At 43.6% G+C, this 20,821-nt stretch overlaps 1 protein-coding gene across 4 annotated transcripts in view; it reads right to left on the bottom strand.

The window, feature by feature from the left end:
* The window catches only part of sipa1l3 (signal-induced proliferation-associated 1 like 3), an 82,384-nt gene that overhangs the window by 7,831 nt on the left and 53,732 nt on the right, over positions 1-20,821 (bottom strand). For all 4 annotated transcript variants that reach the window (XM_084951454.1, XM_084951451.1, XM_084951452.1 and 1 more), the window contains 13 exons: positions 18,600-19,279; positions 16,553-17,534; positions 13,485-13,615; positions 10,871-11,059; positions 10,033-10,207; positions 9,533-9,636; positions 7,746-7,903; positions 7,066-7,651; positions 6,078-6,176; positions 5,811-5,986; positions 2,595-2,843; positions 1,093-1,269; positions 330-454 (listed from right to left, as the gene is read on the bottom strand). In XM_084951454.1, coding sequence (XP_084807580.1) covers positions 330-454; positions 1,093-1,269; positions 2,595-2,843; positions 5,811-5,986; positions 6,078-6,176; positions 7,066-7,651; positions 7,746-7,903; positions 9,533-9,636; positions 10,033-10,207; positions 10,871-11,059; positions 13,485-13,615; positions 16,553-17,534; positions 18,600-19,061 — 3,613 coding nt within the window. In that variant the 5' untranslated portion in view covers positions 19,062-19,279. The remainder of the gene's footprint in view (positions 1-329; positions 455-1,092; positions 1,270-2,594; positions 2,844-5,810; positions 5,987-6,077; positions 6,177-7,065; positions 7,652-7,745; positions 7,904-9,532; positions 9,637-10,032; positions 10,208-10,870; positions 11,060-13,484; positions 13,616-16,552; positions 17,535-18,599; positions 19,280-20,821) is intronic.

Here is a 20,821-nt window from a genome sequence, read left to right on the forward strand (position 1 = left end):
ATTGAATAACATACTACTTAGGGCTTCAGAAAGGCTTATTTATCAGCAGATAGAGACCTATTTGTTAGGACATTTAAACAATAATGAGAGACTTTTACAAATCTCTGTTTAGACGTCATTTTATTTTCAGTTTCAGTGTTCAGCTGTACTCGGTCACAACGGCTGTGATGACAGCAATGAAAATATGTAGGGTGATGTTTAACTGTTTTTAAAAACCAAACCAATAAAAAACTAATTTTTTGCTCCTTATGAGATTTTACATTATATGTTAAATAAGAGTAGACACATACAAGTGAGTTCAACATTTACTTCTGAAGGTGGTGATGTACCTGTTTTGCTGCGCTCCATGGTACTCTCCAGACTGGTAAAGCCTGACGAAGATTCTCCACTGGAGAGGAGGTCCACACCGAGGTGAGGATCATACGGCAGCAGGGGGCGCTGTCCTGTTCCAAATCTATATGAACCACAGGAGAAACATTAGTGAACACATTCGCAAGGATTTTCCCGGCCCCTGGAGCTGCATATGTTTAAGGTGACGAGTCTGTTCTACCTTACTAAACAGAAGTCTGTGAATCCTCCTGCTGTTTCTGACCAAAATTGCATTTTGTGTTGCTCTGCTCTTTTAATCAGTCCTAATGTTATTATTGGTGGAAGGTCAAAACCCTTTTTAAATAAAATAAGATGTACAGCTATTCAGACACCACGACAGAAAGGACACACTCTGGAATAAAACTCCCCAGCTGTAAAAGTATAACGTTTCTGACTAACAGAGAACATTTTCAGCTTCTGCTTTGCATCCCTGTGGCGGTTGAATAAAACAAGTTTTTCTGGTTGGGTGAGATGTTATCAACCTCCACAGTGTGAGGAAGAGCCACCCACACAACAGATCCTTCCTCTGGGAGACTGTGTGTTCATACACGTCTAACTGCAGACCTGGTCGTGCCGCGCTATTCAGCCTGCGATTTGAACCAATATATTCCACCTTCAGCACACAAAGCATTTACGAGTAAAACCAGACATGTTTGATCAAGATCAAACGAGTGACAGTGGAGAGCTTGCAGAGTAAAACACCACACACCCACACCCACACACCTGTCGGGTGAAGGTTTGTAGCGCACAAAGGGGCCCGGTGAGATTCCAGGTGGTCCCATCGTGGTGAGACTGACCAGGCCGGAGGGAGGAGAGGAGAAGCTGGCTGAGGGGTTTCTGTAGGGCCTGTCGCCTCCTGCAGGAGACAGGCTGTAGTGGTTCTCTGGGTAGCTGACCGGCCTGAAATACACAAAGGACGGTGGGTAATCGAGAGAAACAAGCGTACTACAGAGAGGTGATTGATACATAACACAAATAAGAGAGATTTAAAATAACTGAGGACTAATGTGTCTGTGTGTCACTCAAAAGAGCAAAACAGACTGAAAACACAATGAAAACAGCTTAAAATGTGTTGTTTTAGACAAACACCTGGAACCAACTCAAGTTTAAAAAACTAGTATTGACAGTTTTGGGGGAAAAAAAACTTTTTTAAGTGGAATAAAACCACACAAAGACTTTACTGTTTCCACTTTTAAGGTGAAACAAAATGCCAGGGTATCATTTACTATCAATACAAGTTTACGACCGTCTGGCTTTTGTTACTTCACACATATCTGCCTCGGAAAACCCTGATGTGAAATGTTATATAGAAGGATTTTCAGGAGCCGTGCACAGGAGGTCCATCATATTTATGCTTTTTGTATGAAGAAAACATCCTGATGACAGGACTAAGCAGGTATTTTTGGAGCAGTCACAGTTCATGTTCGGTTTATCCATGATGTCATCCAGCTGACATCACTTTTCCTCAAACATTCATTCAATGATTTAACATCAAATCTTTCATCAGACAACATAAACAAACTAAGACAAGGAGCTGCAGAACAACTGTTTAGTTAAAATGCAATAAAACACTTCATCTACAGCCACCTGCACAGCTGCAGCAGTTTTCTCCTCATCTCTATAATTAACTGTGTAAGATGATGACAGCTCCGTGATGTAAAACTGAAAATGTGACGGGGATTGAGGAGTTTGGACGAGGATACTATCTACTACAGGAAGCCTTTGTGAAGATGGCTCACTGCAATGCATATTACACTTTTACACCCATCATTAATTATTGCTTTAAGTCTTAATGAACAAATATCCTCATAGTATGCTGAAGAATGATGACTGGATTCACTAACTTCATACAATACGCAGTTAAAGCTGAAGTAGGTGACAAGATTTTGTCATCACTGGACAAAGACATCCATAACAACCTTTTCGCATTCATTACTTAAAGGAAATTTGACTCCTGCACCTCCTCCAAGGTCTGTATGAGGCTTTAGAACATCTAGCCTAGAACAAAGACTTTGGCCACTCACTGAGCTTTTCAGGTGAAGAGTACAATGAGGAAAAATGAGTCAAAGCAGCTGCTGTTGTCGCTTTTCTACATTTCTACACACGGCAGGCTTTAAACACTTTTTATACTTGCTTTTTTTCATTAAAATCTGAATTTTAATGGAGTGATGAATAAAGACTTGGTGCAGGTGGGGCAGCAGCACATGTGTAGAAGTGAGGCTCACCTCTTGGAGCTGAGGTGCTGAGGCTCTCTGTAGGGAACTGGCATCAGGGGCTTGTGTGAGCGTACTAGTGGAGGAGGTGGGGGGCCGATGGGGGCCCAGCGCTGCATGCTAGTGGGGTGGAGCACTTGAGGAACAGGTGAGTTCTCCCATCGCCAGGTCTGGCGGGGAGAGGGTCGGTATCCTGCTGCTAGAGGCTCAGGTTCTGGTTTCTGCTCCATGGTCTTCATCTCGTACTCCTCGGTGCAGCCCCTACAGAGACAGAGAAGGACAGTTTATAACGGTACAGAGACACCACATCCACTACAAGAGAATTAAAAGCATGATACTTAAAATCCTGCTGTTTCCCTCCAAAACTCCAAGGTTAACTCCTTTACACAGCCTTCATGTGTAGTGTTTGATCCTCAGCATGGGTCAGTAAATGCAGCAGCCCTGAACTGTAGCTGAACCAGAACAGCGGTTTCTGTACCGAGTTCAGTGCTCAATAAATCTCCCCCAAATGCTCCACATTATTGTCCTCTCATAACTTACTTTGTGGATGCTCAAACACACTGCAGACATGTAACAGAGCTCACTAATGAGCTCCCCTGACGCCAATGGAGGGAGAAAGAGAGTAAAGTAAACCGATTATTGGCACATCAGGACTCCATCTCTCCTACTGCGAGACTGAGGTCAAGTGTGTGTGTCTGTGTATGTGTGTGTGAGAGAGAAATATCCAATCTCATCAAACAGCTCCTGAATCAGAGTCTTGGTAGACACAGCAGATATGTTTAGTAAAGGCACGCAAGGTTGCAGTAACTCTTGGTTGTACAATCATGCATCAAATAATTATGAATCTGTTTTTAAACCAAAGATCACACAGACATCCACTCTTTCAGCTCCCTCTGACTAAATAAATAAAAACAGCATGTAAGTAGCCCAGCACATGTCTTTTACACATCATCATCATTACTCCATTCACAAAGCCTCACTGAGGGAGGGAAGGAGGCATCAAATATGCATACTGGATGGCATTTAACATGAGACTAATGAAGAGAGGAGGAAATGAGCAGGAAAATGCTGTGAGGGTGAGGATTTAAAGTGAGGCAGAGTGGGATAAAGGCCATGAGGTCAGAGTGTGTGTAGTATAAACTTTCATTATTAAACAATACGCATGTGGCGTATTAAGGCAATAATGCTGTTACCTTGTCTGACGGAAGTCTATTAATTTTCAGTTATTTACGTTTAATGGATGAATAAAAGTGTCTGTTATGCTTGGATAAATTAGACCCCAATGATAAATTCACCACAGCATCAGAGGGGGGAGTGCATTTTTGTTTTGGGGGTGGTTATAAAGTCTTTGGGGGCACCAAAAGTTCCTGTAAGCAGCAGAACAAAAATAAAGTCAGAACAAAGAAGTCCATTATAGTTTCCCCAAACTGCAGAGCAGAGTCTTTAAATATGTTTTTGCTTAAAATTGACTTCAACGATGAATCAAATGTTTGTTTTTAGCACACATGTTAGCAGAATATCTGTGAGGCTCCTCAAAGTGCTGCTTGGACAAAACATTTCAAGATGTCATCGTGTGCTTTGGGAAACTGTGCAGGGGATACATGTTTCTTTTATACAGCGTGATTATTCATTTAACCTTGAAAATAATCAGCTGACTAATCCACAGTGAAAACACGCTGCAGCCATGTCCACGGTAAAACACAAACACAACACAGACGTCCTCAAAAACACCACCAGCTGATTTCAAATGACATGTGCATCCAACCAAAAGACACACAAGTCGATGCACATGTGGTCGGGATATTTTCATCAACAACGGAATGAGTCAAATCCAATCAGTATCTATACGGTTACATAACAGCAGCGCGGGCTAACACAAACGCAGGAAGAGAGCACAAACCTTAGAGAGAGCAGAGCCTAAATCTGTCAGCATTCAGTGTTCCTCCCATCACGCTGGCTGATGTGACACAGCTGGAGCTCGTGCACGCACGCACTCGTGCACGCACACAGTCAAATACACAGTGCCAGAAGTCACACCTTCTCCCCGTCGTATCTGTCCATCTTGCACGTTCGGAGCCGAGAAAGAACGGCAAAGAGAAAGCCCTTCCAACTTTGGTCTCTCTCTCTCTTTTCTTTCTTTTTCTCTTCCACCCACTGCTCTAACTCTCGGCGGTGTTGAGACACGTCCTCCTCACCCAACGCTTCTCTGCCTCTCCTGCTCATAACACTCAACCCTGCCTCCCTCTCTCTCTCTTTTACTCTCTCCGTCCCTCCCTCTTTTCCTGTCCTTTTCATTCGCACAGGGCGTGCATTTTTAATTAATCACTTCCACTCCTTTATTTATTTATTTATATTTTTTGTGGACCTTTTTTCTCCTGCAGATTCCAGGCTTTAATCTCATGCAATCTGCTTGCCTGGCACACAACAGCAAATGAGTCGGATGGGGAGAGAGAGGAAGAATGAAATACAAGACTCTAATTATCAGTTGCTCCAATGCCACAGTACCATGTGTGTGTTTGTGCATGTGTGTGTGTCAAAGGGATTTAAGTTGGTGTAATTAAACTGCCTCCAGCATTAAAGAAATCTAACCACTGTGCGATCACACAGCCTGACACAATTACTGTATTTAGGAGCTCTGGTTCTCGGTCACAAGTGTGTGCGCACACACACACGGTTATTTTTTCACCTCAGTAACACCACATCAGCGTCTCATAAGGTCTCATTATTCTGTCTCAATCAAGGCCTCGTGTGTGGATGAAAGGATGGAAAAGGGTGACGGCAGGGAAAAGATATAAATGATGTGGAGGAGAGGAAGTGACACAATAGCAGAGATGAGCAGATATGAAGAAGAAAGGAAGGCGGATTGTAGCTAATTCACGTTAAACAAATGCTTCTTTCTTTTTGTCTGTGTGTCTCATTTCGCCTGCTTCCTTTTCAGCCACGCATCTTTCTTTCTCTCTGTTTGCTCGCTTCCTCTTTTCACACACTCCCACACAGAATCATCAGAACATTGGAGTCTGGCCACTATCTCTGCCAGGCTTTTGTGTGTTGGAGTAATGAGTGTCCTGCGCTCTCTTCTAGCTCGCTCTTGTCCTTCCACTTCTGCCCACTTACACTGAGCGCGCTCCTGTGCTGTAACCCACTGTCCAAACATCTGCATTCATGACAGCTGTTTACAAATGAAGCTCGAAAGGATTCAAAGGAAACCACACGCAGACTGCCACGCACCTACGAGGCCCGCCTTCTTCGTATGGAGGAATGATGACAACTTTGACTGTGACCGATGTCCTCAACAGGTCAATCATCTGCTCGTGCGTCAGCGTCACTGCGGCCACCTTACAGATCTCCACTAACCGGCTACCCTGCCTCAGGCCTGCCTGCCAGGCGAAGCCGTACTCCTCCACCTGGATGAAAAACAAAACAAAAGCAGAGCATTTATGCGCGGCCAAGAATCTTCAGAGTGCTTCAAAATTAGATCTGGTCATCTGACGGTACCTCAGCTACGGTGCCATCCAAGCGAACGTGGAAGCCCAGCTGTCCCAGTCCATTTCTCCTTAGTGTCATATCCACAGTTTCACATCCCACCGTCAACAACTACACAAACAGAAGGGAAAAAAAAAATCATATCAGATTTACAGTATTAGCTTGTTATATATATATGGACTAACAAACTAAAGATCATCATAGCAAAGTAACAACCAGGTGATGATGACTTCTTACCCAGCACTGGGTCAACTTTTCAGTCTCAAATCTGCATGTATTTGGTGCTTTTAGTAAGATTAACTCATTTTTAAATATTTAATTTTCTGCTGGATTAACTCAAAGCTTGATCGAGTCCAGGAAATCTCCTCTTCCCAGCGTTTAATTCATCACTTTTTTCAGAGATTATCACAATTTGAAAGGCCTCAGATGAGCCAGTGCAGACAGTGGCATAGCTTCATTGAAAAAGGAAGACAACCACAAAAACATAAAGCAAAAAAAAAAACAAAACAAAAAAAACACAGAATACAGTGTGAATGTTGACACAATGACTTGCCTTTGAATTTAGTTTTTCAGTGGAATGAAAACCAACAATGGAAATCCCCTGAGCTTAAAGGAGTATAAAAGAATGAAGGTGTTGCACTGATTTGGTCTAATAAACTTCAATAGCCACATGAAACATTTCTGACTACAGGAAGCTCTAAAGAATAATTTTGTGCAAGCAGTCTGTTTTGTTTGCACTAGACATACAGGGGCACAAATGCAAACAGATGAGGAAAGTTTCATGTTATTTTGCTCTAAGAGTTGGTGAGAAAGCAACAAAGCAATAAAAAAACAACACACACACCAAAGGATGTAAAGAAAACTACAGGCTGGAGAACAAGGAAGTAAACAAGACATGACACAACTGTGTTTGCACTGTAGTCTTTCTACAAGATCTGCTTACAGCACAGCCTGCATGACCCCAAATCCCAAAGATCAAGTCTTTGCTCCAAGGTCTCACCTTTAACCTCTGCACCATCTCCCTGATGTCCTGCGCACCGCCCTCTGGCACTCGAACTGCAATGTGGTCTCCTCTGCCGTAGAAGATCTTCAGTGCCAGCCGCTCCGGCGTCCAGCCGATCACGTCTGCACAGAAACAGTTGAACACCACCTCTTTGGTGGAGCAGTCTATGAGGACGATGTATTCAGCCGACACACCCAAGGCACAGGGGAGTTCTGCTCCCCCACCTCCGCTAAAGTCCTGGGCCTGGACTCTCCAGGCGACCGCCCCGGCAGCACCCAGCTCCGCTCCCTCTCTCGCCTTCGTGCGCTCCCGTTTCTTAGATGCGAGGGAGATGAGGTTGTTTAATTTGCCGGCCGAATCCAGCGGCGTGCTGCTGACATAGTTCTCGGCCAGGTCGCGCAGGTACTCCTGCCGTGTTCGCGTCGCCATGGTGTGGAACTTCTCAGACTTGTGTGCTGCGTTTTCTGCGTTGATGACTTTGGCGAGAAGGAAGTTACGAAAGGTCTCTGGGTCCCGGAAGGTGACGCCGCTGGGGATGGGTGGTCCAAAGGGGGGCACATCCTTCATTCGCGTCACGGCAACACTGAGAGGCGGGAACAGTATTGGAAGTGAGATCCTAATTAATAACGTGCACCACGTGTATAGAAACATGAGTTTGTGCTGGTGTAAACATTTACCTGTAATAGGTGTTTTCAGAGCAGGGGTTGTGAACACGAACAATAACAAAAACGTGCTGGAAGTGTGAACGAATATTTTGCGGGGTGAAGGGCAGTGCTCCGGGCTCCTGAAAGATGATGGTGACAATATCGTTCCCTATGTGCCTCTTTCTCAGGAGCTGAGCAGGAGAGAAGACATAAAAACGATAAATTAATAAAACGAGCGAGCGTAATTGGCATTCACACGACTGACTCAGTGAACGACAGAAAGTCCGACAGGGGAAAAGAGAGATTAAGACACTCGCTGTTAGACAGCAAGCAACAGCTCTTTACGTAATTTGTTTTGCGGGTTCTGTGTGGGCTATTTGTGTCTGTGTGTGTGTGCGTTAGCTTGTCTGTCTATCTGCGTTTATGTAGGAGACGTGGCACACAGTGCAGGCTGTGTCTGTGGTGCGGTGCTTGCCAATCTGCTCTTCATCTGCAAAGAGAAGTGTGAAAATACCAATTATGTAATGCAGCCCACTGTTTGGCTCCTGTGCAGTACCACAGGAGCATCCTTCACTCGTACCCAGGCTGCTGTGTGAACATTTGAATTGCACTTCATGTTTTTTTACAGTAGCATGAAAATCTGGGATATTTGGGGCCTCTTATGTATTAGCATATCATCATTTTCTATTTCAGCGTTTTGAATGTGACCCTTCATATGCATGATTCACCTGTTATTTACAGCAAATTTCTTCATTGTTCATTTAACCCAAGAACAGTTGTGCAGGTGAAGTTAGTGTTCTCCTTTATCCTGAATTCAGGAGTCATCACAGCAGCTTATGTTTCAACCTTCTTTTGCTTCTCCAGTCACTGAGGGTTATTTTTGCAGTGAGATGATGCCATCTAGAGGTTCAACTGAGTAAGTAAACCTCCTTGCTGTTGCAGCCCCTAAAGCCTCTGGATGGAGTTATTGTGCTGTTATATTCTGATTAAACACCTGACACCAACACTCAGCTGTTCGAACATTTTAATGATTTCACATTTTCTCATGTTACTAAAAGATGAGGAGATTATCAAAAAGCTTTTTCTATAATAAATAACTGATTGCTGGTATAGATATGGCAACAGTGAAGTTTAATTAACAAGATTAATGTATGTTTAATGACACCTCTTTGGCCTAAACTGCTCTGCTCTGACATACTGACACATTCAAAAGTGTACACTAATCCCGAGCACCTGCAGGCTTGTCTGAGCACATGTGCACACTCGAGACAGGCTCTTACACAAATACTCAGGCAAACTGTAAAAAATACCAACATGCTGAATTTTACACACTCTTGAGCGACACTAGCACATGCTGGAAACGCACAGCATCCAGAAGATCATGCAAGAAGAAAAATTTTGTCAAATTTAAAAAAAAAAAAAAAAAAAAAAGAGAGAGAGGGAAAGTAAGAGGAAGAAAATATACTAATAACTACACTGCTGAACCCCACCCAACTCTGATCCAGACAAACAATGAGGGCAGAAGAGACAGCCAGAAAGGAAAGAAATAACAAGACACAGAAAACAAAGACTATAAAAACACAAGAGGCTGAATAAAAACAAAAAATTCCAAATGAAGAGGTCGACAAAAGTCACAAGTTTCCACTTCATGAATTCTTGCCGTCGTTTACGAGCCAGAGAAAAAAAGCAGAAGAAGCCTCAGCTAACAAACACACACGTGCTTTCAAAGGCTGTGTGACAACAAAGCATCGACTTGGATGTTTTTTTTTTCTTTAGAGACGCACACCAGTGTTGGTGCTTTACTTAGGTGGGGCTGTTACCTGCTGTGGGTTGCTGGGCATGTATGGCAGCATGGTGGACACGTGGAACATTATCTCATAGCCCTGGTAGGTGGTGTACAGGGAGTGGGTGCCCGTAGAGTCCGCTGGAGGAAAGATATTTGTTGAAAGTCAGCAGCTGTTGACCACACATTAGTCAAAGTTTCTGATGATGCATTCACTGTGTAACCCCCGGTTTTATGACACATATGCAACATTACTGACTTTATGAGTCTGTTAAATGTAGTGAATTCATGAAAACTAAAGATGCTGCAGGAGTTACTGTGTAAACATTCTTTATGGCTTTATCGGGACAAGTGAGTGTCTTTATGAAGAACATCCTTTAAAACCTAAAATACTCATTTCACAGTTTATTTGCATTTTTCTTTTGAGAATAGGAAACAGTAATGAAATGATACATTAAAACCACTTCTTCAGCAATGAGACCAACATGTAAAAATATGATTTCTAAAAGCAGATGCTATGCTGCAGAGCGTTCTTACTCTTGGTGTCGAGCTGTGCAGCGTATTTGGTGAATCCTTTGAGAAGCACCTGCTCCCCGAGCAGCTCCAGGAAGGCAGAGAAGGCGGGCGATGCCTCCTCGTTGTTGTACATCTCCTCCTCTGTGCTCTGCCCTGCACGGCACAGCAGAACACCCACCTTGTGCTTCTGACTTAACTACAGGGCAGAAGAGACACGATGTTAATATTATACAAGCACGAGCAGCTGAGAGACCACACGCACAAACACAGCTGAAACACAGCACTCTGAAGGTTAATGCCAAAAAACAAGCTTTTAACCCAAAAGTAACGTATATCTGGACTTGTTTACACACAGCTTTGTTGATCTATAAACCACCTGCACAAACAACCCAACAGCTCAGTTGTTGGCAAAATACCTCCACCCTACACTTCTCCCTCCATTAAATGAAAGGTGAGATAACATGGCCAAACATTACAGCTTGTATGGTTACTCACTCATGCTCAAACGTACCACACCCTGTTTCTTACAGCTTTCCCTGTACAACACTGCACTTTGCACCAGCACTAAATCAGTTACCCAAGTCTCACACACTACCTGAGAACACCACGTGCCACAGCTTTACCTTATTAGTGTACAATTTTACTCTGCAGTCTTCCAGCCTGCTGGAACAGCTGTTCGGTGCACTCAGTGCACCGAACACTGCACTTTGCACCAGCACTAAATCAGTTACCCAAGTCTCACACACTACCTGAGAACACCACGTGCCACAGCTTCACCTTATTAGTGTACAATTTTACTCTGCAGTCTTCCAGCCTGCTGGAACAGCTGTTCGGTGCACTCAGTGCACCGTAAACTCACCCCCTGTTCATCCAGTTTAAGGAGCTGCTCTGTGACTTTGGCCGTGCTGAGCGCCAGTCTCAGACAGGACACGTTGAGTTCGGGGACGACCTGTTCCAGGACCTCTTTGAGTGGCAGACCCCGAACGGTGCCATGCTTCCCCGTAGACGCCACTGCATCTTCTAAAATGGAGCCGCGCAGCGTCACCAGCTGTGGGTTCAGAACAACATTAGTTTAAAAAACAAAACAAACTGGAAGCAATTTAAGCTTCCTACATAACAAATATTATTCAAGTGTCATGGTTGAAATGTCAAGAAAATGAATATTCTGCCCCCCCAAAGGTGTTACAGTGAATATAACCTCATGATGTGGGAAACAACAGATCAGTGTGATTATAGTAACCAGCCTTGCTAATGATGTGATGATGTGCATCGTTCTTGTTTGTGATAAAACCACTGGATTTATTGCTGTTGTTTTGTTTTATGTTTTTTTTAAACCATCCATAAATTTAAATAGTTAAGCAGTAAATTTCTTTTTGCATGGTCTTAAAGTTTAATGCTTTCTGCTGTTTAGTGTTTTTCCTTTAAGGGCTCAAGTTTTAGATTTTTGGTTGGACATTTATGTTGTACACCTTAAACATAAATAAAAAAAATATTTAGATTAAGTAATAAAAAGAACAGTCTTAGTTTTTAAATTCTTATTTTTTGGATTTATTTCTTGTTCCTTTTTTTCTTTGTTGACATAAAACTTCTGAAGTGAATTGAACTTTAGTGTATCAGACATATTGGCTTTGTGGGTTGGGTATTTATGAAATAATAAAGCAGCATTGCCGTAAAAAAGTAACAATAATGTTGATGTTGAACTCTACTGAGAGGGGTCAGAGGTCGCTGTGCTACACCTTTGGGAAAAAGGGGTTTGGATGATTCACAGTATGGGAGTCTGAAGCAGGTCGGTCCATCAGATCACATTAATGGCGCCCTGCTGCCCTGAAGCATCTTCCTGTTTGTCAAACACGCACGCAGTGACAGGCGTCTGCGTGGAGGCTTTGAGTTCAGCGGTGTTGTGCTGCTTCTTGATCAGGGGGAACTGACCTGCTTCAAAACAGTTAAACTATAATAACCTCTGGGAGGAGTGGGCTGCTGCTTCTCACTTGCAGACTGATTAAAAATGTATGGCGGTCTCTGGAGCTGGCAGAGGCCGGAGAGACGGCTGAACCTCAGCGACTCGGGTCTGCCGCAAGGAAATGAAGCCCGACCGACCCGCGGCTGAAGTTACGCAGATATCGTTTCAACTCGTCAGCCTGTGAGCAAGGCCGAACGAGTGACTGCGACGTGCTGAGCAGAAATATCAGAGGGGGGGCTGTTTGAATGTGTGACAGAGGAGAAAGAGGAAGTCTCCCCACCTTGCTGTGTCAGCACAGCATTAAATGACAGGCTTAGGGGGATGGATATTTGAGAGCGGCTGTGGCTTGAGTGGGAGAGAATAAAGTCCGCAATCAATCTCCTTTTTTCTCTGTGTGGGAACAGTGGGCCTGGACTGTGTCTGTTAGCTTAGCTCTGTGTACTTAGATGGTGGAGAGGCTCCATTGTTATACCAGAGCTACAGTGATGAGGCCAGGCAGCCATGTAATCCTGCTAAAAACAACACAGCACAGCCACAAAGAAGGACACACTCAGGCTAAGACTGCATTAATACACTGAGGAGAGGCAAGCTTGTTGTTCGAGCGGCCTTTATGATGCTAAACCGGTAAAATATATTGATTGAGATTAAGCCAATTACTTCAAAAGACCTCTGACACAAACTGTGCTGTGTTATCATTTTAAATGCCAACCATGCACAAACAAAATAAAAATAAAAAAAAACCCCACAAGACTGAGCTGAGCAGAAAGTGAGGTCTAAGTGGTGTGAACACCAGCACTAACTATTAATTTCCTGAATTTTCATCCATTTTCCAACAGCTTATCCCACCTGTCATAGGATGAGAGGCAGGATACACCCTGGACACGCTGCAGGGCTAACACAGAGAAAGAACCATTCACACCTTCAGATAATTTAGAATTGGTAGCCCCTCATCGAGATAGTCTCCAGCTATTTCAGTTACAGTAAACTTAATGTCTTTCAGTTTTGGACTGTTAGTCAAACTACAAGAGTCATTCTACTTGACTTCGGTAAACTGAGATGGACAATTTACATTAATTAGTAGGAAAATAATCATTAGTTGTGTCTCTGAACAAAGATGTCTTTCCAAAATTGTGTCTTGGAAACTGTGGAAGTAAAACCTCTGAAAACAACCAAGAATGAATGCAGAGAATCTGAAAACTAATTCTCTACAATCATCAGCCCATCATTTACCACATCATGAGTGTCTGATCCATCAAAGAGGAGAAGTAGCTGGCTGTGGGAGCAGCCCGTGTTTGGTTTGGCTTTAATGTGCTTGGACTGGGCAGGTGGAATTTTCCACTGACAGAGAGCAGAAGCGGGATGAGCAGAGGGGCGAGGGGACAGAGGGAAGGTTATAATGAGGGCACGTGTCACAGGTAGGCCTGGAGAAACTGAAAGCAGTTGAGTAATTAACAGACTCTGACCGGAAACCCCCGTGATCAGCATATAAACACATAAACACACACGCGCATACCTCGCTCGTCCTGACGATGAGTCTGTACTGGTACTGGTCTTTCAGGTCTTTGGTGTCTTCCAGTTTCTCTCTGCGGATGCTCAAGGCCACAGGGCCCAGCTTATCGTCTGTCCCGAAGTAGTTTGAGTGCTCTGGAGGAGGTCAGAGACAACCAAGGTTAAAGTCTGAGAAGCAGAGAAAGTTCTGTGTCTGAACATGTGCCTGTGTTGTGTCTACACCTCAGTGTGCCAGCAGACAGGCGATCAGATGAGTTTTCCAATAATAAAAGAAGAAGCAGCAGCCAAAAAAATGCTATCAGTGATGAGTCGAGCATCGGAAATGTAATCTTCATCTACTTCCACATCGTTTCCAGATTCTCTCTAACTGCTTAATCCTTGAATGAGAGTAAACTGACCAGCTTTATGTTTTGGAGTGTTTTTGGAGCCAAAACAATCAGATAACAACCACCTTTTTGTTTGCTCTGGAAAACTGATGAATTTATTAAAAATCACAAAGGTAATCCTGTTTAAGAAAGGACTCTATGAACTGTACGCATTAATTTATTTTTAATTATTTTACCTCGAAGGCAAACTCTAGAGATCAACAATCTGTTTTATGAGAGGCTCCTGGGTGCAGATAGTGATCTTTAACCTGCATGATGGCAGAAGAAACCGAAACTCTGAGAGAAAACCCACGCACACACAGTGAGAACAAACTCCAAACGCTAATATGAGGCACAGCACAGTCTACAGACCCACCATGCTGCTTCCCTATTTAAAAATAAATAACACGTTTTAATTACAGTAGCTGCACAGAGAAAAATCATCTAGGCAACATACCTCACAATAATTTAAATCAGTAATATCAACATGACTACATGTATAATGAGCACAAAGCAGCAGAAGTGGCTACAGAAATGTGTTGAGGTTCACAACATGACTGAGAAGGAGAGTAAGCAGCACATATAACACACTGGCTCTCAAATTATTCTGTCATGTCCCACTTCACAGGATGAAAAAGTTCACAAGCACTGAACTGATACATAAGAAATGAAATGAATGGGAAAGAACTTGACTTACAGAGACTGTCTGGATGTTGTGTAATTCATGTGTACTTAGCAGGCCTGATAGATGAGGCAGCATGACCTTTAGAATGAGACCATTAAAAGGAGAAATATGTCCTCAGCCTTGTAACTCGAGGAAGTGAATAAAATGTAATGTCCACAGCAGTCAATTAGCATTTTATGGCTTGTTACCATTGTCGGCACAACACGTTCATCTATTAAAGGGGCCGAGACAGAGTTATCGCCACACTATACTAGCATCTTGCCGATATTCCTCTAAAGCTCACAAGCTGAGCCGTGCTAATGCCAGTGCTGCAGGCATTATGGAAAGAAACACAAATTCTCCAGAACTGTGACGAGGAATCCAGTTTGACAAGTACTCCTCCTCCATCCCACCGCTGGAGTGAACGGGGATGATGGGCACGTTAGGAGACTCGGGCTTGATGAGCTTCTACGCCACGTCCTGTGGTGCAAATGTCAGCTTTTTGATGAGGCTTTCTGACGTACACACGCACACAATCTCTGCAGCGTTTTGGGGGACAGCTAAGCTGGAAACGAGTCAGCAGATGAACATATTTTTGGAATGATAACCTTTATCTGTGTGGCTGCAGGCCTGCCTCTGTCTCTCTCTCTCGCTCACACACACACGTGCGGCTAACAGCATCTGTCACTAATTAGGCTTCAGCCAGATGATGCACGCCAGAGGGAAGTTTCATCAACAGTGTCAGAAGAGGTGATGCTGACAAGAAATACCCAATGACAAGCTCACACAAACCGCCTCCTCTGAAAATTGGTGTGACATCTGACCTTTAACAACAGATCTAAAACAACTGTTGTTAAGTGCTCCTCCCGACCTGCAGAAAGGCAGGTGGCGTATCATCAGGTCAGAGTTTGCCAGCAGAACAGGCAGGTACACGTGTAAGAAAAACTGTGGGAGGTTGGCCAGCTCAGCGCTGGGGCCCAGCTGGATATAAAGAGCTGCAGGATGAGATGTGAGAAACTCTGAATGGACAAACAACATCGTCACAATCTAACTCCAACGGATGACAGCAAGAGGCACAAATTGGATTATAAAGGAAGATCATTACGTCAGTATTGTTGAGCTCTCAGTAGTGATTAACACCAGTGGGTGGACATCATCCGACAAGATGAAGAAATTTGACTACTTTTAAAGACTTATTAGTCACTTAGAAAAGAGAAAGAAAAAGCAGAGCAAGTGTTTCTTGTTTCAGAAACTACATCTGGACACATAAGCAGTAATCAAAAACGAACACTGATTTATAAAACAAGAATGAAAAACACTGGGTTTCAATGTGGAAAACGTATGTCTGTAAATCTGTTCCACTGTTTAAGAAAAATCTGTTAGCATCTAGCATCTAGTTTTATATTGCTCACTTTCAGGGTACTTAGATTTTAAAACATAAATAAATATTTTAAGTTTGTTTTTTATTATTTTATTTATGTTTAGTTATCATTTTTATTATGTTTGTTCTGTTATTCCTCAACATTCGTCCGTAAAGTACCTTGAACTGCATTACACTGCAGTGTGAAAGGTTTTCACTGACTCACAAAACAAACATTTTTTTTCTGAAACTGTAAAGATAATTTATACAATTTTATTACTGAGACTGAATGTTTATGAAGTATAACTGTTGTGTCTTTCAATCAGATTAATGGCTCTCATGAGTGAGAAGGGATTTCTGTTGTCTCGGTTACTAGAAACCCATCCAAGATAGAGCATCCTAACATGTCGCATCTTGTTCTTGTTTGATGTTCTTTGTAAGTCAATTTTCATCGCTGTGTTTGCCGGAGGTTGCATTGTAGTAAGCGTACCATGCTAAATGTGTCAGAAACTGAGCCCTACCCATTTCCTATTAACTCAAGAGACTCTTGGAAATGAAAACTTCTGGTGATTATGACATGAACACAGCTGGCAGTTAGATCAAAGAGTATTTATAGTATTGACAGTGGATGTGATGGCTCTGCAGCAGAGTGAGTGTGTTAACTGTGTATGACTCAGTGCTACCTTTTCCATGGAAGTAGTCTCTGTAGTACCTAGCTCCCAGGTCTACATGCTCTATGCTGTACAGTTTCAGTCTTTCCAGTCTTGTAGCCTGCTCTTCAGTGGCCACCTCCACCACTGACACGCTAGCGTTACTCTTCCTCAGCCATCCCCTCCCCCCGTCCCCTCCTCCTCCATCTCCTCCTCGTTCTAATGACGAGCTGAGGAAGCTGATGTTGCGCTCTCCGTGGCCTCCGGTTTCATTGAGGAAGTGTGGGCAGGAGAGGAGAAGTGGACTGGAGCTCTGGGCTCCAGCGCCATCTAGAGGGTCCACACCCAGTGAGGGTGTGGTGGAGCCCTGGTCGAGGCTCAGAGTCAGATCCTCGATGCTGGAGTAAATGGGGTCGTTTACACTCGCTGAGGATCTGGAGACTGACAGAGACACTGAGGCTGCTGATGCTCCCGTGGCCGTGTTTCTCCTCTGCGTGACAAAGCCACGCTGAGCCGCTGCCTCGTGGAGGTCAAACAGGATGCTCTGAGCGTCAAAGTGGACAAAGCTTTTTGGACACACCCACGATTTATAGGAGGAATTGATGGCAGCTCGCGTACCCCTGTCCTCAACAGTCTCTCCTTTCCCTCCATCCAGCTCCCCTCTATTGGAGCTCCGAAGTTTCCGAAACAAAGAGGAGGTGCCCAGCGACGACTCTGTCCCTCCACTTTTCTTTCTCACTCTCTCAGTGCCGTCTTTCCTTCCTGTCTCTCTGTCTTCCACACCTGTGGGACCAGGTGAGGGCGCTGAGGGGAGAGGTCCAGGTGGCGAGTCTGGAGCACGCAGCAGCTCGCCCAGTTGTATGGGTGCAGAGCTGCGCTGGTCAGGCCTCTCCTGGCGGAACTGGCTGATCATGTCAAAGAAGCTCTGGTCAGGGATGCCTTGTATGTCGATGGAGGAGGTGCTACCGTATTCCCTGAACCGGTTCCCCAATCCGCCATCTCCTCGAGCCTCCACCTTTATGCAAGAAGAGGAGACAATTTCAGTGTGTGATAACAGCTCAGTGGTTAGAACATCAGCCTTTTATCGAGCTAGGAGCAGATTTTAGACAGATCTGAAAGCTGTCAATCAAACCAGTCACACAGAGAGCTCCTCAAATAAAAAATAAAAAAATCTAAAAAAAGAAATATCAGTGCTTCAATGAAACAAGAATAAAGGCTGAACAATGTCTAGATTTCTTATACTGCGGATTTTATAATTAAGTTACAATTAACAGTTTGGTATACATTATTAAAAAGCCAAGTGAATCCGCAGTACATTCTGGACTGACAGAGTAATTTAAAGACCTCACTCTAACGTGTGGTTCGCTTTTTAGTTTCTGTCAGTTTACTTAAATCCTGGCAACCTGCCAGAAGCTACACAGACATATTCTTAAGATGTCTTTATCAGATGTCTGATTTCTTCTGCAGGTGGGCTGAAGGTAAGGGAACAGCCAAAAACATCTGCAACAATCTCATTAGGTTAGCATGTCAACCCATACTAACTACAGCTGAAAATAAATAGACCTGCACAACAACAACATCATGAATTCACAGAGCAAGTGACATGAAAATGTAAAACTTCACTTCATTAATCACATTAAAGTAAAGCAGGACAGAATTTTAAAACCGCAGATATGTGATTTCAGCATATCTTGAAAAGTTAATACCATTAAATCTGCCTGTCAAAGCTTGATAAACTATTTGTTTAAATGTTAATGGAAGATCATCTGTAACCGCAGACATGTGCCACAGCATCTGTGATAACAGAAAGGAGTTTAGACTAAACACGCAGTAACAACATTTTAAGTTATTAAAGTTTTCTTGGACAGTGTAAATATGTCCACAGAGCAGATTGCAGAGCTGTATCACCTGCATTCAGTCGCTGGTGTTTGTGGATGCCAGTCATTGTGAAGTCATACATTGTAAAGTTGGTTTGTTTGAGTCATTTAACTCAATCTGGACTACTGCTAAAAGGAAAACAATTAATCCAGTTAGGACCTACACGTGTAAAAGAGACACTAGAGGGAGATTTCACACTCACCTCATTTTCATCTTGTTCGCTCAGCGTCACTTCACTGTTGGAGCGCTTTCTCAAAGGTGGGAACACTCTGAGGCTGAAAGGAGAACTTCTCTCACCGCCAAACTCTCCTACATCCTTGGACCTCCGCCGGGGCAACCTGGCGACTCCTCCCCGCACCAGCCTGAAGTCAGACAAAACTGATAAAACTGAACCGTCATCGCCGTAGTGATTGCCGCCAATCTGCCCATTCTCGAGCAGCGACTCCCGGGACTGAGCACGGCGTGGAGGCCATTCTGCGATCCGTGCACGGACACCCATTTTGGGCACAGAGATGCGTGGTTGGACGACCGGGTCAGAGGGACCTAGCGCCAGGTGCCCATTAGGGGTGTGACGAAATGGAGTGTGCTGGGGCAACCCTCCTCCTCCTCCATCGAGAAGGTCTGAGGAGGTGCAAGTTACCCCTCTGTCTCTGTAGCTATTCATGACACCCCAGGAGAGCTCAGGGCAGGGGGGCAGGGGGCTGGCATCCCATATTGGGAGGGGTGCTGGGGAAGGTGCTGTTACGACCTCCAGCTCCCAAAAACATTGCTTTTAACAGGGAGGGTGGGAAAGACTTCACTGGTCCATCCAATCTGGAACCAGGCCGTCCTCCTCCTCTTCTTCTTCTTGTGCTTCTTTCTTGGATGATGTCTGATGCAGATCTGAGAGGAGAAACAACAACAGGCATACAATCAGGAAAAATATTAAGACAAAGACAAATGTGCCTTAAAATACACAGAGATTTTTAAATCATAAAGCCTGTGTGACCCATATTTTCTCCACAGAGTCAAAACTCAGAGTCACTAAACTGTAAAACAACGTAGGACTGATAAGCCAGAGTGAGAGAGAAAATAAGGTGAGGGGATATGACAGGATTTCTCCCATCCAGGCTAATCTTCAGGAGGCTGACAAGGGATATTATTATCACATATGGCGTGCACACACAGAAAGCCGCACACCCACAGGACACGAAGGCTGCAGCCGCTCTGCTGCAGATTAAAACCTCAGAAACACTAGCTAATTTTATCAGACAAGAAAGTAATACAAATCCAAACAGGGAGAGTGCACAGACAGTTTAAATACACTGAAGCATTTTCCCACTGCATAGATTACAGCAGGGCTCAAAAATGATCTTTGAGGGAGGGGGCGACTGCACACATAAACACAAAAGTCTATGCATTCTTTTCTTATTCTGGGCCATTTGATGATTGTTTTGTATTTTAAGCATGAGTAAATGAAACCCCCCAATTTTTTTATATACCAAAAAAACAAAAGCGTGCTATATTTGTGTTCGCTGTTATGTGCGCTCACGGCTGTGACAGTCACAAAGAAGTTACTCTGTTTCTACTCTTTCCGCAGCGCGACACTAAACAAACAACTTTGTGTGGTTCATAGTTTTTAGGAGAGAGAGAGAGAGAGAAAGAGAAAGAACACTTTACCAAACCTCACCCTTTTGGCTAAAGTAGATATCAAAAGTCAAGAAAGTGGGTGGAGGAGACTGGAGCACTGCTTGGTGAACCACAACAGTATGTTTTAACATAACACTCACACAGCACCAAGTCTTAAAAATGAACTAGCCTTATAAAGACTTCTGTTTTCTCTCTTTTGAGGTTTTATGGTTACATGTTCATCGAACAGGTACAGGAATACGGTCACGTCCAGCTTACTCTGTCAACCTGAAGACTGGACTATTCTGATCTTGGGTCATTGTGAGTGCAGACAATAGACTGAAGTCATGGTTGCGTGTTTTTGGTTTTGATTTCGTTGGTACTTCAGGGTGACCGGCAGGGAATTTATTATTTTTTTTTCTTTTTTTTCATGATGTGGTTATGACTCGACTGCGTGACAGCAAGAAATGATAATGTGCTGGCATGGTGGTCCATATGCAAATGTAAAGAGAGACCCAGTAAGGGATCTTGGCAGTACAGCTCTGCGGTGAAAAATGTTGGGACGCTGCGTAAAAAGTTAATGAAATCAGAATGTCATAATCTTCAAAATCATTTAAAACCTCACATTTAACTGAAAACTGACTTGGAAATTTTACTGAGAATTAAACCAAACCCATAGTCATTTGACTATTGCCCTGGAACCAGGAGGGCAATAGTCAATTGACATGCTTTGGATCTTTCTTTCTAAACAGAAACCCGATAAACCTTCACTGCGGGTGACGAACAGTTAAAAGGTTCACTTTAGTGCTTTGAAGA

Source organism: Perissodus microlepis, chromosome 14, assembly GCF_051167445.1.
Source record: "Perissodus microlepis isolate ML-2025 ecotype Zambia chromosome 14, ASM5116744v1, whole genome shotgun sequence".
Taxonomy (NCBI): Eukaryota; Metazoa; Chordata; class Actinopteri; order Cichliformes; family Cichlidae; genus Perissodus; species Perissodus microlepis.